Source organism: Salmo salar, chromosome 06, assembly GCF_965601325.2.
Source record: "Salmo salar chromosome 06, fSalSal1, whole genome shotgun sequence".
Lineage (NCBI taxonomy): Eukaryota > Metazoa > Chordata > Actinopteri > Salmoniformes > Salmonidae > Salmo > Salmo salar.
The window spans coordinates 38,149,124-38,166,919 of NC_138296.1; the positions used below are offsets into that span (position 1 = coordinate 38,149,124).

The 17,796-nt window shown below is 46.8% G+C and overlaps 1 protein-coding gene across 1 annotated transcript in view; it reads right to left on the minus strand.

Moving 5' to 3' along the window:
- Positions 1-17,796, minus strand: part of grin2ba (glutamate receptor, ionotropic, N-methyl D-aspartate 2B, genome duplicate a) — an 86,311-nt gene that overhangs the window by 29,630 nt on the left and 38,885 nt on the right. The window contains exons 3-5 of the mRNA XM_082976533.1: positions 7,873-8,016; positions 7,197-7,467; positions 4,181-4,373 (exon numbers count right to left, since the gene is read on the minus strand). Coding sequence (XP_082832659.1) covers positions 4,181-4,373; positions 7,197-7,467; positions 7,873-8,016 — 608 coding nt within the window. The remainder of the gene's footprint in view (positions 1-4,180; positions 4,374-7,196; positions 7,468-7,872; positions 8,017-17,796) is intronic.

Below are 17,796 nucleotides of genomic sequence, written 5' to 3' on the forward strand. Positions count from 1 at the left end.
TATGTAGATACAGTACGGTGAACACACAGGCCACATGTCAGATTATGTAGAGACAGTACGGTGAACACACAGGCCACATGTCAGATTATGTAGATACAGTATGGTGAACACACAGGCCACATGTCAGATTATGTAGAGACAGCAAGGTGAACACACAGGCCACATGTCAGATTATGTAGATACAGTACGGTGATCACACAGGCCACATGTCAGATTATGTAGATACAGTACGGTGAACACACAGGCCACATGTCAGATTATGTAGATACAGTACGGTGATCACACAGGCCACATGTCAGATTATGTAGATACAGTACGGTGATCACACAGGCCACATGTCAGATTATGTAGATACAGTACGGTGAACACACAGGCCACATGTCAGATTATGTAGAGACAGTACGGTGATCACACAGGCCACATGTCAGATTATGTAGATACAGTACGGTGAACACACAGGCAATATTGTGAAATATTGATTAGGAAGCTTTAATAAATTAACTCTGATATTAATTTTGAAAAACAGAATCTATGGAAAATGACAATAGGGTCCATATTGCCTGTATGTGTGTGTGTGTGTGTGTGTGTGTGTGTGTGTGTGTGTGTGTGTGTGTGTGTGTGTGTGTGTGTGTGTGTGTGTGTGTGTGTGTGTGTGTGTGTGTGCGTGTGTGTGTGTGTGTGCGCGCACGTGTGTGTGTGAGACAGAGAGAGAGATGGAGAGAGAGAGAGAGACAGAAAGAAAGAGAGAAAGAAAGAGAGAACAGCAGTCTGACCCAGTTCCATTAAAGCCCCATCATAAACAGGTACCATTTTACATCCATCGCCCAAAAGCTCTGTGAAGTAGTCCACTTCCACTTCCATCCCCAGCAACAGATCCTCAGCAGCAGTTTATGGACTGCAGCTGCCTACTGACTTGGACCTGGCAGAGGCCACTCCAAAGACCATGCAGGGTCAAAATACTGCTCAAGCATTTGTCTTCTCCAACAGACAAACTACCGCAGATCTGCATTTCCACAACACTTAAAAGCACTTGACCCCTTTTCCAACACACTGCTCATTTACAACACGTAACTTGTTCTTGTTTAGGTGGGTCAGAGTCAGCTTTGTTAGACCATGATCCAGGTGCCTTCTGGTTCCACTAATGGAATGGTCCATACTATACTCTGCCTGTACGTAAAAGTACAGGTAAAAGTCATTCAATGTATTCCATGGTGTGTTTCTACTGACTCTAACATGATTCTCTTATAAGAAAAGAAAATATCCATTCACTTAGAATTTAAAAAAACACACCACTCACACATGATACCTTATACCGGTGTCTTAGATCCTTGACAAATACCTCGGGCAAATACAGGATTTCATTTTGTTTTTCCGCACATGACTTATAGCGCCAATCAGGTCCCCTAACTCTCCGGGAGTGAAAAACCCTGAAGGGAAGTACAGCAAAGTATCAACATACATGTTTCACATTTCAGCTAGAGTCACACAGAAAGGCTATGTGTAAGTGGCCATAGACTTCTTTATCTTTTTTATCCGATAAATTCAAAAATAAAATAAAATAACGATACATAGTAATATAGGCTGTTATAGGTCTGAGAACCCCTGCCATCCCATCAGGCTGCTCTCATAGCCCCATAGTGCTAGATCTATCACATGACAGGAAGCACTGATTGAGTTAGCGAGAGTCTATCTGTCTATCTGTGGGCTTGCTGCTAATCAGCTCATTGACCCCCTGAAGACAGAGGTTATCAACAAACAGGTGAGTTCAAGTAAAACCAGAGCATGATCTGAGACCAGTTCAGCATGATTTAATCAAATGCACAGCCTAGTTGACTATGAAACAGTGGGTTAGAGGTGGCTGGGGAGAGTATTACAGAGGACAAATATACCAGGGTTAGAGGTGGCTGGGGAGAGTATTACAGAGGACAAATATACCAGGGTTAGAGGTGGCTGGGGAGAGTATTACAGAGGATAAATATACCAGGGTTAGAGGTGGCTGGGGAGAGTATTACAGAGGGCAAATATACCAGGGTTAGAGGTGGCTGGGGAGAGTATTACAGAGGACAAATATACCAGGGTTAGAGGTGGCTGGGGAGAGTATTACAGAGGACAAATATACCAGGGTAAGAGGTGGCTGGGGAGAGTATTACAGAGGACAAATATACCAGGGTTAGAAGCGGCTGGGGAGAGTATTACAGAGGGCAAATATACCAGGGTCAGAGGTGGCTGGGGAGAGTATTACAGAGGGCAAATATACCAGGGTTAGAGGTGGCTGGGGAGAGTATTACAGAGGGCAAATATACCAGGGTTAGAGGAGGCTGGGGAGAGTATTACAGAGGACAAATATACCAGGGTCAGAGGTGGCTGGGGAGAGTATTACAGAGGGCAAATATACCAGGGTTAGAGGTGGCTGGGGAGAGTATTACAGAGGGCAAATATACCAGGGTTAGAGGAGGCTGGGGAGAGTATTACAGAGGACAAATATACCAGGGTTAGAGGTGGCTGGGGAGAGTATTACAGAGGACAAATATACCAGGGCTAGAGGTGGCTGGGGAGAGTATTACAGAGGACAAATATACCAGGGTTAGAGGTGGCTGGGGAGAGTATTACAGAGGACAAATATACCAGGGTAAGAGGTGGCTGGGGAGAGTATTACAGAGGACAAATATACCAGGGTTAGAAGCGGCTGGGGAGAGTATTACAGAGGGCAAATATACCAGGGCTAGAGGTGGCTGGGGAGAGTATTACAGAGGACAAATATACCAGGGTCAGAGGTGGCTGGGGAGAGTATTACAGAGGGCAAATATACCAGGGTTAGAGGTGGCTGGGGAGAGTATTACAGAGGGCAAATATACCAGGGTTAGAGGAGGCTGGGGAGAGTATTACAGAGGACAAATATACCAGGGTTAGAGGTGGCTGGGGAGAGTATTACAGAGGGCAAATATACCAGGGTTAGAGGTGGCTGGGGAGAGTATTACAGAGGACAAATATACCAGGGTTAGAGGTGGCTGGGGAGAGTATTACAGAGGGCAAATATACCAGGGTTAGAGGTGGCTGGGGAGAGTATTACAGAGGGCAAATATACCAGGGTTAGAGGTGGCTGGGGAGAGTATTACAGAGGACAAATATACCAGGGTTAGAGGTGGCTGGGGAGAGTATTACAGAGGGCAAATATACCAGGGTTAGAGGTGGCTGGGGAGAGTATTACAGAGGGCAAATATACCAGGGTTAGAGGTGGCTGGGGAGAGTATTACAGAGGACAAATATACCAGGGTTAGAGGTGGCTGGGGAGAGTATTACAGAGGACAAATATACCAGGGTTAGAGGAGGCTGGGGAGAGTATTACAGAGGGCAAATATACCAGGGTTAGAGGAGGCTGGGGAGAGTATTACAGAGGACAAATATACCAGGGTTAGAGGAGGCTGGGGAGAGTATTACAGAGGACAAATATACCAGGGATAGAGGAGGCTGGGGAGAGTATTACAGAGGGCAAATATACCAGGGATAGTAGCTGTGCCGTTATCTAAAAGCACTGGGCAGTGGCAAACAAATACGGCATAACGTAAGAGGCCTACGCTGAGATGACATCTGAATGCTTCCTGTGAGACAATACAGCAGGCAGAGCTTCCGAAGTGAGCTAGACTCAGTTAGGCTTTGAACTGCAACCAGAAATGCTTGTGCGAGAGAAAGCTCAGAGCATCCCCAGGTGCTGCCATGATACAGCAACAGAAATAGCACTCAGCCGCTCCCAACAAGCCCTGAATCAGTGGAGGAAACAGGATTTTTGTAAGCAGCCAAACCCACTTTGGTGTCCCAACAGTATGCCCAACAATCCCCCAACACATAGAGGCAGAGTGGCAAAACACAGAGTAGGGTGGAACTGCCCCGGAATGCAATACCACGCTCAGTTCCACAGAGCAGCGCAATGGGCTACTGTTCTCAGACTGAAACGCCACTGGGACCAATTAAAGCACTGGCAAAGCAAAGCGCGGCAGAATGCTCCGCATCACAACCAGTTCAAAAGGCCCAGCAGAGGAAAGGAGAGGGTCTGGGTGTGGGGGTGCAGCACGGGGATGGGGGGCTGTTTAGGGAGGACGATGTGTGTATGTGTGTGTTACTCTTTGTGTGTGCAGATGTTGAAAGATTTCAAAGGGTTGATAGGCTATCCGCCCAGATTTACCTGAGCACCTCATTGGGATTCCCAGCAATGGGCCCCTTCTTGTCCGTGGCCCCGTGGCACTCAGACTTCATCAGGGTGTGTGCCCCCCTGTCGAGCATCATGGTGGAGGTTGCCATGGCGATGACAGCCACCCCATCGCGCACGCGAGCCTCCAGGCCGTAGTCCCACTCGTCATACGACACAGAGATTAAACCTGTAGAGAGACAGAGAGAGAGAGAGAAATGAGGGAAGAGGCAGAAACAGATAGAGTGATGAGAATAGGAAGAAAGGGAGAGCAGAAAGAGAGAAAGGGAGAGCAGAAAGAGAGAAAGTGAGAGCAGAAAGAGAGAAAGGGAGAGCAGAAAGAGAGAAAGGGAGAGCAGAAAGAGAGAAAGGGAGAGCAGAAAGTGAGAAAGTGAGAGCAGAAAGAGAGAAAGGGAGAGCAGAAAGAGAGAAAGGGAGAGCAGAAAGAGAGAAAGGGAGAGCAGAAAGAGAGAAAGGGAGAGCAGAAAGAGAGAAAGGGAGAGCAGAAAGAGAGAAAGGGAGAGCAGAAAGAGAGAAAGGGAGAGCAGAAAGAGAGAAAGTGAGAGCAGAAAGAGAGAAAGGGAGAGCAGAAAGAGAGAAAGGGAGAGCAGAAAGAGAGAAAGGGAGAGCAGAAAGAGAGAAAGGGAGAGCAGAAAGAGAGAAAGGGAGAGCAGAAAGAGAGAAAGGGAGAGCAGAAAGAGAGAAAGGGAGAGCAGAAAGAGAGAGATCCATAACAGTGACAGGAGGGAGATAGAGAAAGAGAGTAGAGGAAAAGGGGTTATGCACTCAAGGGGCTAAACACACTATGAGGCGTGTGCCACACACCACTGCCAGCCACCCCTCTCCTCTCTTCTCAGTCAAACTGCATCCTCACACCCTCTCTGTCTGCTCCGGCCCGCTTGACAGGGTCTGGCCAATCCATTACCAGGCAACTGGACAGAAATAGACAGACAGCATCCAACCTGTAGACCCACGGGGCTCTGGGATGACAGCTCAGTCTCTCCAGGACCATATCTAATGTCACACTCTGTTGACACTTTCTCAAGGCTTTTATAGTCACCCTACAAAAAGGATATTGTAGAACTACAGTGTGTGCATGCTAGTGGAAAGGGTTGGTTGGTTGGTAGCCAGTGGGACATGTCCATCTCAGGACATGAGGAAAATGTCGCAACAACTTAGACAATCTCATCTCCCTTAGCGATGGGGGTAAACAGGAAGTGGGGGACAGTGGCGTTGACTTGGAGGTGTATGAGCACGTGTGCTCTGAGAACCAGACGCCTTGTCCTTCCATTTGAACTGCAGTAGTCCTCTACTCCCCGCCCCTCCTTCTCGTTCTAACTGTTGATTGGAGGACCTGATTACAAAACCACGCCATTGGTGCCAGACAGCTCATCATTGTCTGTGATGTAAGATTAAGAGGGTCTCATGCTAAATACGTTGGCAATATCTGTGCGTCACGAGAAGTGTGTTTAAGTGAATTGCGAAAGAGAGAGGGGTAGAAGAGGGGGGAGAGGAGGAGGGATAGAGGAGGAGGAGGAGAGAGGGATAGAGGAGGAGGAGGAGGAGGAGAGAGGGATAGAGGAGGAGGAGGAGGAGGAGAGAGGGATAGAGGAGGAGTAGGAGGAGAGAGGGATAGAAGAGGGGGGGAGAGGGATAGAAGAGGGGGGAGAGGGATAGAGGAGGGGGAGGAGGAGGAGAGATAGAGGAGGAGGAGGAGAGAGGGATAGAGGAGGAGGAGGAGGAGGAGAGAGGGATAGAGGAGGAGGAGGAGGAGAGAGGGATAGAGGAGGAGTAGGAGGAGAGAGGGATAGAAGAGGGGGGGAGAGGGATAGAAGAGGGGGGAGAGGGATAGAGGAGGGGGAGGAGGAGGAGAGATAGAGGAGGAGGAGGAGAGAGGGATAGAGGAGGAGGAGGAGGAGAGAGGGATAGAGGAGGAGGAGAGAGAGCGGGATAGAGGAGGAGGAGGAGGAGAGAGGGATAGAGGAGGAGTAGGAGGAGAGAGGGATAGAAGAGGAGGAGAGAGAGAGGGATAGAGGAGGAGGAGGAGGAGAGAGAGAGGTATAGAGGAGGAGGAGGAGAGAGGTATAGAGGAGGAGGAGGAGAGAGAGGTATAGAGGAGGAGGAGGAGAGAGGGATAGAGGGGGAGGAGGAGGAGAGGGATAGAGGAGGGGGAGGAGAGAGAGGTATAGAGGAGGAGGAGGAGAGAGGGATAGAGGGGGAGGAGGAGGAGAGGGATAGAGGGATAGAGGGGGAGGAGGAGGAGAGGGATAGAGGAGGGGGAGGAGGTGAGATACTATAGCTCTCCAGAGTGCCACTTAAGGAACGCATCAGTGGAATTACCTATGAGGATTGGAGGCCATCAAACATGGCCGAAAAGTATTTAGCGTGCCTGTTAGCAAATTAGCATGTTAGCGTGCACCTTGGCTTCACACTGAACCATCGCAAACACCAGGCCTTAACTATATCGCGTCCCACATTATTTTTACTCCCAATTAGTTATGAACTTAGTGAGACAATTCACATTCTGAAGGTTACTGTAAGGCCTATACTGTAAATTCATCAAACAGTGATAAACTGAAGTGTTGATTTTGACAGTTTGACACAAAACATCCTTAATTCATGCAGTATCTGCCATCTGTCACAGACTAATGTGCAGGACAAACCTTCTCAAGGGACAGTTAAAACCTGCAGAAAAACATGTTCATTACCCTGCCCACTCGACCATCACACATCATATGATTTACATAGCTAACACGGTAATATATTATTAAGGGCCATATCCATCAACTTGAGATGCAAACGATTTCCGATGAATTATCATAAATCATGCAGAAATATCAATGTAAGATTTTGCACCCAAAAATGTGCATTGCGTGCATGGATTCCAAGTTAGGATTTGATCAGTACCAGCTACCTGGTCCCACATATTCCCAACTATAAATCAACATCAAAACCACAACCAATCATAGACTTTAAATGGAGATAAATCATATAGAACTTATTCCAAACCAACCTGTAGGGAACTCGGCAGGGATCACTTCAGCGTCCCCAGCTACCAGCGAGGGGACGATCCAGGTGTAGCCGTAGCCCGTGATCCCTACAGAGTGGGCCACTTCGAAGATGGTGTTGGCCTCCTCCTTAGTGCAGTACAGCAGGATGACGGGGCTCTGAAGCTTCTTCAGCTGGTTCTGGATCTTCGAGTCTCCATCGTCCACTGACATGTCCAGCAGCAGAACCTCCTCCAGCTCCCAGCCCACAAAGCTGTTCTCTATGGTGCTCCGGATCTACAGGATAGAGGAAGGGACGGAGGGACCAGGGAGGAAGAGGTAGGTGGGTGAGAGGTAGGGTTGGCTATGATAATATGTGATATTGAGTTATCACAAAAAGTGTTCAACGACATTGAGGAAGATAGAGGCGTGTGAGGGGGCTGAAGGGCCATTTGACAAGGCCAATCAGATTTCTCTCGACGTAACAGTATTTAAATACCTACTGACACTTCCTGACTACATGAACAAGTTGAGATTAGCCGTCGGCTTAGTAGTTGCCTTCCTATCACTATCCTAGAAGTTAAGACTATAAGTCCACGGTGACGTTAGAATCTGCTCATGGACTGCCTGGTGGCAGTACTCAAATGAAGGAGGGAAAAAGAGAGAGCTACCTTGTCGTGAGGGCGTGTATTGGTGAGTTACCTTGGTGACAAAGTCCAGGTATCCGGGGTAGTATGTGGTGACGATGGAGAAGATGTACCAGTCGTACTCCTCCATGATGTTGAGCATGACCGAGGCCTGCTGCTCGATGGACGGGCCGAACTGGAAGAACATAGAGTTGTCATCCTGGGGGGAACAGAAGAGGGGGGGTTAGTAATGCTATGTTACATGTCCACATTGAATATTGAACTGGAGAGGAGGTGTCTAGACAACTCTGCAGTTTTTTCCCTCCAATACTGTATGTGTGTGTGTTTGCGTGCGGCCGTGTTTCTGTGTGTGTCAGTGTGTGCGTCGGAGTGTCAGCCGGGCAGGGTATTGAAATCTCTTTGGCTTAGGAATCCGTGCTTCACTCAACATCAAAGCCTAACCTCTACAACCCAGGGGACGCACATGGGTTGATCCGTTACCTTGTTTCCACATGAATGAGATCAGACTAAACCACTGAAAAGGCACAGCGGAAAGGGGTGAATAAGTATGCTGTGTGTGTTTGTCACTTTTATATGATATATCATACATGTACATAATAACTGTGAATAAACAGTATATTCCACAACAGTATATTCCACATGTCTAAGTCAATGTAAATTTCCACTGTACCCTCCTCTCCACTAAGCCATGATTGACCCCCTAGCTCTCTTCCATGTGTCACTCTACACACTACCTTCATCCCATCTCATCCCCTTTTGCCTCTTTCTTTCTCATGTCCCTCTCTCCTGTGATCTCTCTCTATCTCCTCTCCCGCTCCCTGTCCCATTTATTCCAGTGAAATTACTGCCTGGACACAGTTATAATTGAATTTCCAGACCCCCTCCTCCACACGGTCCCCTGCAGCTCCTCTCCTCTCTTTCTAAGAGCAGCGTTAATGTACTGGCCCATGCAGTCATTCAGAGAGCCAGAGGTCCGCAGAATTTTCATTAGCAAAAAAAAAGAGGAGAAGAAAAAAAAGAGAAGAAGAAAAGAGAGAGAAAAAGAGAGAGAGAGAAAAAGGACCCAGAGCCAAATAAAGACTGGCTTCATTTACAGCAACAATAATTAAGGTCAGTCCGAATGATCACCTCCCTGAGCGCTGGGGTATCGATTAGCACACATTAAAATACCTGAGGAGGGAGTGTGTCTCTGTCTGTCCCAAGCAGCCGCTGCAGTCTACTGTACTGGACCACAAAACAGAGGCTAAATAATAGGAGGAGAGAGGGAACAACACTGAGGGATAAAGGGAGAGAGAGACAGAGACAGAGAGAGTAAGCTGGGTGAGGAACGAAGAGGGTAAAAGAGAGAGGAATTGACAGAAAAGGAAGGAGGTAGAGAAATTAGTCAGAGAGACCAATGGAATCGTGAGAGAAGGTGAGTATGGAGGGAGGGGGAGGGGGGTCTATGGTAACAATGAGGGGAGCGGGTGGCTGGTGGGCTGTGACCTGGTACAGACTGCAGAGTGAGTGAGCAGCAGCGGGCCAGGGAGTCAGGGCAGCGCCAGCCACAGCTGCTAACCCACAGCCGATTGGTGCTGTCAGGGACAGACAGGATGCACATGTATGCCCTCCTCTCAGCAGCACCCAGAAGCCCTGACAGTAGTGAGGGGGAATAACCGATTCAGTTACATATCGCTATATTATTTTTCTTGACAATATTATATTGATACTTTGACTCCAAGTATCAATTTGTAAAAATAAGAAATATATATTTTTTCTAGGTAGCGTTAGCTTGCGCTAGTCTGCTGTACCTACGTCAAAACTCTGGTATTTTTCATCCTATAGCTTGTTCTCCATCTTCTTTTTAAACAGTGAGCCAACATGCCTTCAGCGCTTTTATTTCCCTGACTGATCAAAACGAATTTTCTCATGCTCTCGCTTGTCTCTCTGCAGCAGACATATTGTGAGCAATATGTTTGGAACATAAAATCGCAATAAAATCGCAGTATTGAATCACAATACATATAGAATCGTGGGAATCACAATACATATCATTCCGGCACCTGACATCGTATCGTGAGGTCCCTGGCTATTACCAGCCCTACCTGACAGAGCCAAAGATAGGTCCTCTCTCTGCCTGGCTGCCTGCCCCACAGCTGTCCAATGAGAGAGCTCACACACTCACCAAGCAGCCATTTGACTTGGAGGGAGAGAGTCAATAACTCAGGTATTTCAATTACACACGCAGGGACACACCAATGCCTGCAAAGAAATGGAGCTTCTCCCAGCCCTGCCTCTGAATACGTGCATACAGGCACAAGCTGTATGCAAGAGGCAAAAATACACAGGGATACATTTATGCACCATATGCACAGTGTAAGGAGTACAGTATGTTATGTACACTGACTGCACACAAACAGATCTGGGACAAAGTTACCCACAGTACAGCATATACTGTATAGTGAGGACATACAGTCCACGCCACCCCAACCCACACAAGTATTCAATGTACATTGTATTTTGTATGTGGGTGTGCTTTGCATTACTGCAAGCCTGTAAGAGTACCTGTTCTCCATGCCTCAGCAACAATATGGATTTTTTGCCGTTTTGAAGAATGTTCAAGTGTATTTGATTTTTTTCATAACCACCACTGCTGTTTTTCTACTTGTGTGAGTGTGCTGTCTGCTCCAAGGTTTTGACAATGCATATTTCTATCCTGCCTATAAAGGGTTCTTTGAACATGAGCGAGGGGGGTTGCTATTGACTGCTGCTCTGCACTGCCTGATGGGTAGAGATGCAAGAGCGAGGCAGGAGAGCAAGACGGAGAGAAAGAGAGGAGAGCAAGAGGGCGAAAGAGAAAGCAAGCAGGAGAGAGAGAGCGAGAGAGAGAGGGGAGAGAGAGAGAGAGCAAGCGGGAGAGAGAAAGAGAGAGAGAGAGAGAGAGAGAGAGAGAGAACAGCTGGTTCTTGCTAGAAGACTAGCTTGTTTAAAATCTACAGTGCAGGATACACACACAACACAATGCATAAAGTACATAATAGCTAACAGAATTGTCCAATCAAACACGCTGATACAAACACAAATAATGCATGCACTCAGAATACATCATCAAAATGAATTTCAAAAAATGTCATGAACATGTTCACTCACTTGTGTCTCATTATTTCCCTCTCTGTCTCTCTCCAGCTCTCTCACTCACTCCAGTATTATCTCTACCTCAATTAGACCTGCCTCTCTTCCCCTCTCTTCCCTGCTCTCATGCTTCATCATCATATTTCTTATCATAAAAACCTCCTTATCTTTAATCAAACACATGCAGACTTAATTAGTTCTCACATTTGTCAGACCATCACCTAATTAGCGCTGACCTTATTCTAACTACTTTTTGAACCCTAATTAAAAAATCCCAGGTCTTGATTAAAATATTTGGCTAATTTTGCCCCTAACATGACTGTGATTATAATGGAACCAGCAGCCCTTCCAGGGAAAAGAGAAGAGGAACCAACGGAAGACCAAAGAAAAAAACGGAGAGCTCTTTGTTTTGCCTTTCGACGTGAGACGTTAGCTTCCTGAAACCCGAACCACTTAACTCACACAGATCGTTTCTCTATGGCGCATTTCCTGTCTAAGTTTAGACGGCAACCCACTGAGGGCTGCAGCAGTTTGACGTCTTTCCACCCATTACCAGCTCTGTCTTAATAAAAAGGCTGCAGAAATACTGATCGGCCCACAACATCTCCTGTGGTCATGACATGCACTCAAAACCCCCGTCTTACAGTAGGTTAGTCCTTTGCAGGCGGCCAATGTCATTCCTTTGCTGCATGTCCTCTCTCTTTCTCTTTCTCTCTTTCTCTCTTTCCCTACCTCTCTCTCTGCCCTCATCCTAAATTGCACCTGTCCTCTTTCTCCGCCACACCAAGCCCTGAGCCATGGTCATGCTGTGGCCGCGTCTCGCCACTTCACACTCAGACGTCGCTGCGCTAACAGACACTGACTCCCCGTGCCAGCACCCACAGAGCTGGAGGTAACACAAGGTTAGCCTCAATGCGTTCACCCTCACACACACACACACACACACACACACACACACACACACACACACACACACACACACACACACGTGGCAGAGCAGGGCAGGACAGGGGCAGTGGTCAGCCTCCGCCCCTAACCCTGCACCCAGAACACATCCCCACCTCATGGACAGCTCAGACAGGTCAGACAGGTCAGACAGGTCAGACAGCTCAGACAGGTCAACTAGGTCTCTGTGTGAGCGAGTGTCTGAGTTTCTATGTCTTCTTTTTCAGGCAACATGTAAGCATGCTCTCCGTCACTGTCAGTGTGAAAAGACCACCCTCTTTCTCCCTTTTTCCCCCTCCCTCGCAGCTCCTCCTTACCCGTGCTCCCACCAATTAGCCAGATTAAAATTCAAATCTGCTTTATTGGCATGACAGGAGTATTTCCAAAGCGGAACATGTTACAAGACAGGGTAAGATAATAAGCCAATCTACACACTCCCTCCTCCTTCCCTAGCTGCCTCTCGCTCTGCTTTGTCACTGAGCCACCCAAGACCCCTCCTCCCTTTAAAATCACTGATACCACAACAGTCCCCTTGCCATATCCAGGTCGCTTGTTGTCGTCTGTGTGTGTGTGTGTGTGTGTGTGTGTGTGTGGTGTGTGTGTGTGTGTGTGTGTGTGTGTGTGTGTGTGTGTGTGTGTGTGTGTGTGTGTGTGTGTGTGTGTGTGTGTGTGTGTGTGTGTGTGTGTGTGTGTGTGTGTGTGTGTGTGTGTGTGTGTGTGTGCCCTCGTTCTGCCAGGCGTGACACTGGCACACTAACGTGCCTTTGGGCCGTGGCTGGCTGACAAAACTCCTACAAGGCATGTGTCTGCCGTGGCTTTTTAGGTTCTGGTGGGAGAGCATCCAACCTGCCACTGGACTCATGAATTGTTAAGAGTATCACTCCCTTGTTAACTCTCTGACTTGGTCTGACTCCGTCTGTGAAGTGGGACAACGGGACATGCATCTCTTTCCACCTCTCATACTTTCCTTTTTCTGTCTCCCTCTCCAACACACACACGCACACACACGCACACACACACACACACACACACACACACACACACACACACACACACACACACACACACACACACACACACCACACACACACACACACACACACACACACACACACACACACACACACACACACACACACACACACACACACACACACACACACTCCCACACACTCCCACACACACACACTGGCTCTCCGTGAGATTCAGACTGCCATGAAAGGCGACGCTGCCAAAGCTATTTAAACACAACAATATGTAAATGGAACAATGGCCCATTAATGTCAGTAAACCCAGTAACAACCTTTCCACCATAATTTTTTTTTCATTCACTCCCATCTATTCTCTCTCTCTTCCCTCTCATCTCTCTCTTTCACACATTCTGCACAGTACACAGACATTTTTTCATTTAACTAGGTAAGTCAGTTAAGAATTCTAATTAACAATGACGGCCTACCCCGGCCAAACCCGGACGACGCTGTGCCAATTGTGCGCCACCCTATGGGACTCCCAATCACGGCCGGATGTGTTGCAGCCTGGATTCAAACCAGGGACTGCAGTGACAGCTCTAGCACTGAGATGCAGTGTCTTAGACCGCTGCGCCACTCAGGAGCCCATGGAACCCACCAACAGTAAAAAACTATATACATTAGAGAAGTATTATTGGAGAGAACAGACAGAACATAGTGAGAGACAGAGAGGAAGAGGTTGTATTATTGGAGAGAACAGACAGAACATAGTGAGAGACAGAGAGGAAGAGGTTGTATTATTGGAGAGAACAGACAGAACATAGTGAGAGACAGAGAGGAAGAGGTTGTATTATTGGAGAGAACAGACAGAACATAGTGAGAGACAGAGAGGAAGAGGTTGTATTATTGGAGAGAACAGACAGAACATAGTGAGAGACAGAGAGGAAGAGGTTGTCGTATTATTGGAGAGAACAGACAGAACATAGTGAGAGACAGAGAGGAAGAGGTTGTCGTTACTGCACTAGCTGTGTGTTAACACTGGAGCAGTACATGTATAACCATGTCATGCCAATAAAGACTCTTTAGAACCTGAATGTGAGAGGGAGGGAGGGAGGGAGGGAGGGAGGGAGGGAGGGGGAGAGAGAGGGAGGGAGGGAGGGGGAGAGAGAGAGAGAGAGGTGTAGGGGGGGTTAAAGGAGACTGCTCTATAGTGATGTGCTGCTGATCCAGTGTTTAACTGCTTTGGCAACACAGCAGTCATGCCAATAAGCCAATAAAGTTCACCTTTGAACTGAATTTGAAAGAAGAACAGAGGGAGAGGGGGAGAGGGGGAGAGGAAGAGATAGCACGAGAAAGGGTAGAGAGGGAAAAAGAGGGTTACTTTGTTATAGCTGGCATACATATGGATGAAATCTAACATTTTATTTTAATGAAGTGGGACAATGTAGAATAAAACTAAATTATGTAAAACATTGGAGAGATCCTTCCAAAACTATATAGCTATAATATAATGTTGAGTGACCAGGACTTGACCCCAGTAGATATACTTGTTATATTATCGTCATATCAGGGTGACACCAGAATAGTAGGTTCATTTGTGGTGATCCTAACTGACCGAAGACAGGGAATTTTTACTAGGATTAAATGTCAGGAATTGTGAAAAACTGAGTTTAAATGTATTTGGCTAAGGTGTATGTAAACTTCCGACTTCAGCTCTACATCAGCGTAATTCTGTTACCATGGAATTTTCCCAAAGCGACTTAAAGTTAGCACATATTCAGCATGCTGTCTGTGGCCCAGTCTCAGCGTAATTCTGTTACCATGGAATATTCCCAAAGCGACTTAAAGGTTAGCACATATTCAGCATGCTGTCTGTGGCCCAGTCTCAGCGTAATTCTGTTACCATGGAATATTCCCAAAGCGACTTAAAGTTAGCACATATTCAGCATGCTGTCTGTGGCCCAGTCTCAGCGTAATTCTGTTACCATGGAATATTCCCAAAGCGACTTAAAGTTAGCACATATTCAGCATGCTGTCTGTGGCCCAGTCTCAGCGTAATTCTGTTACCATGGAATTTTCCCAAAGCGACTTAAAGTTAGCACATATTCAGCATGCTGTCTGTGGCCCAGTCTCAGCGTAATTCTGTTACCATGGAATATTCCCAAAGCGACTTAAAGGTTAGCACATATTCAGCATGCTGTCTGTGGCCCAGTCTCAGCGTAATTCTGTTACCATGGAATATTCCCAAAGCGACTTAAAGTTAGCACATATTCAGCATGCTGTCTGTGGCCCAGTCTCAGCGTAATTCTGTTACCATGGAATATTCCCAAAGCGACTTAAAGTTAGCACATATTCAGCATGCTGTCTGTGGCCCAGTCTCAGCGTAATTCTGTTACCATGGAATATTCCCAAAGCGACTTAAAGTTAGCACATATTCAGCATGCTGTCTGTGGCCCAGTCTCAGCGTAATTCTGTTACCATGGAATATTCCCAAAGCGACTTAAAGTTAGCACATATTCAGCATGCTGTCTGTGGCCCAGTCTCAGCGAAATTCTGTTACCATGGAATATTCCCAAAGCGACTTAAAGTTAGCACATATTCAGCATGCTGTCTGTGGCCCAGTCTCAGCGTAATTCTGTTACCATGGAATATTCCCAAAGCGACTTAAAGTTAGCACATATTCAGCATGCTGTCTGTGGCCCAGTCTCAGCGTAATTCTGTTACCATGGAATATTCCCAAAGCGACTTAAAGTTAGCACATATTCAGCATGCTGTCTGTGGCCCAGTCTCAGCGTAATTCTGTTACCATGGAATATTCCCAAAGCGACTTAAAGTTAGCACATATTCAGCATGCTGTCTGTGGCCCAGTCTCAGCGTAATTCTGTTACCATGGAATATTCCCAAAGCGACTTAAAGTTAGCACATATTCAGCATGCTGTCTGTGGCCCAGTCTCAGCGTAATTCTGTTACCATGGAATATTCCCAAAGCGACTTAAAGTTAGCACATATTCAGCATGCTGTCTGTGGCCCAGTCTCAGCGTAATTCTGTTACCGTGGAATTTCTCTTTGGATTAAAGCATCTGCTAAACGACTATATTCCTATCATCACTATTATCAAAATATGATATTGTTCAAACCCTATTACAACCCACCCTGCATGCATCCATCCACTGGCTATCCTCCCTCCATCCTCCTAACAGCGGCAGGCGGGCATGGAGCAGCACAGACGCTGGAATGAGGCTGCACTTCCTCTCCCACACTGTGACTGCACACTGTCTCACCAGCTGTGTTCACAGTACAGACAAGCCTCTGGCAGCCACCTCCTCTATACCTCTCTCACACGCTTTCCCTCTCTCTCTGTCATTGAGCAGGAAGACAAGTTCACATTCAAACTGGGGTTGAGTCAACATGACAGTGAATTTAGGGACGCCAGAGCAAAATATACTGTACAGTCGTTTTTCAACAACGGCAGCCACATTAACATATCGACACTATCAACTCCCACAAGATGCTTGTATGCAGCAGCCATTGGAAATGGAATATCTACAATAGGCTAATCTGTCTCTCTTTGCGAATTCATTAAAAACACTTCTCTATTTCAAGCAAAGCTTTTGTTTCTCCACATGTATCCTTTTCTCCATCTCTCCCTCTATCCTCCATTCTCTTTCTTTTCCTGCCTGATCTCTGCTCCCATTTTCCATGCTCACTCTCTATCTGAGCTGAATACAATAAATACATTTCCCAAAGATTCTAAAAAAAGATATGCAAGAAATTGACATCATGAGCACATACTGTACAGTACACACACATACACCCTACAGACATGCACATACACACACCCTACAGACACGCACATACACACACGCCACACTACGACTACGCTATCCATTTCACTCTCAGCATCTGATGTACTACTTGAAAGAAAATGTCCTTCATGGATACAACACAGACCTGAATAATACACTGAGATAAAACACTGGAGAGGAATCTCAGCTTGCTATTCTCATATTGTGAGAAACTATCCAGACACCATCTGTAATTGAAATACAGACACTTTTGCCAGCGAAGATGCATGGAAGCCACAAACCCCGAATAAATAGCTGTGTCTGAGTCAGATATTGCCAGTAGCTCTACTTTCTACATACTAATCTCAGCACATCCACAAGACAACACTGACTCCCACCAACCTGCGCTCCACTGCTACCGCTGCTAACAGAACACTCCTACTGAACCATGCCGCTGGCCATTTACACAGTGAGATATCAAATGGAGTGATATTAGTTGGGCGGCAGGTCATCAGATGGGGCCAAAGCCCTTTCAGGTACGGAGGCACCTCTTATCCCTCATTATTCTACTAGCCGTCTGACTCAACCCCCCCCGGCCTCCACGCACACTGAGACCATCCGCTACAGTGATGTAGCTCAGAGGCCCCTGTGTGTGTTCTCCACTCTCTCTCATCAACACTTCGCTCATTTGCGTGTGTGAAGCCAAAAGTCAAATATACACAGTTACTAACACACACACACACACACACACACACACACACACACACACACACACACACACACACACACACACACACACACACACACACACACACACACACACACACACACACACACACCACACACACACACACACGTTTAACCTGCAGTTAAATACAAAGGAATGAATCATTCACAGCACAAATATTAAATTCCCCATCAAATGACCAAATCTAATTCAGCAAAAGAGGCCAGCCGTCCATCTATGGCTTTTCATTTCAATTAGTTCAGCGTATTATCCTGAGAGTAATGTATTCCCATACAGTATTAAAAAAACACTTCATGTTTGTTTTATTTGTCTGGCTGATTCAGTCAATATGTCCAGGGTCACTCCTCCTCAATCAGCCAGCAGTCAGGGAGAGGGCGGGAGAGAAGCAAGGGCAGGAGGGAGGGAGGAAGTTGAGTTTGCAA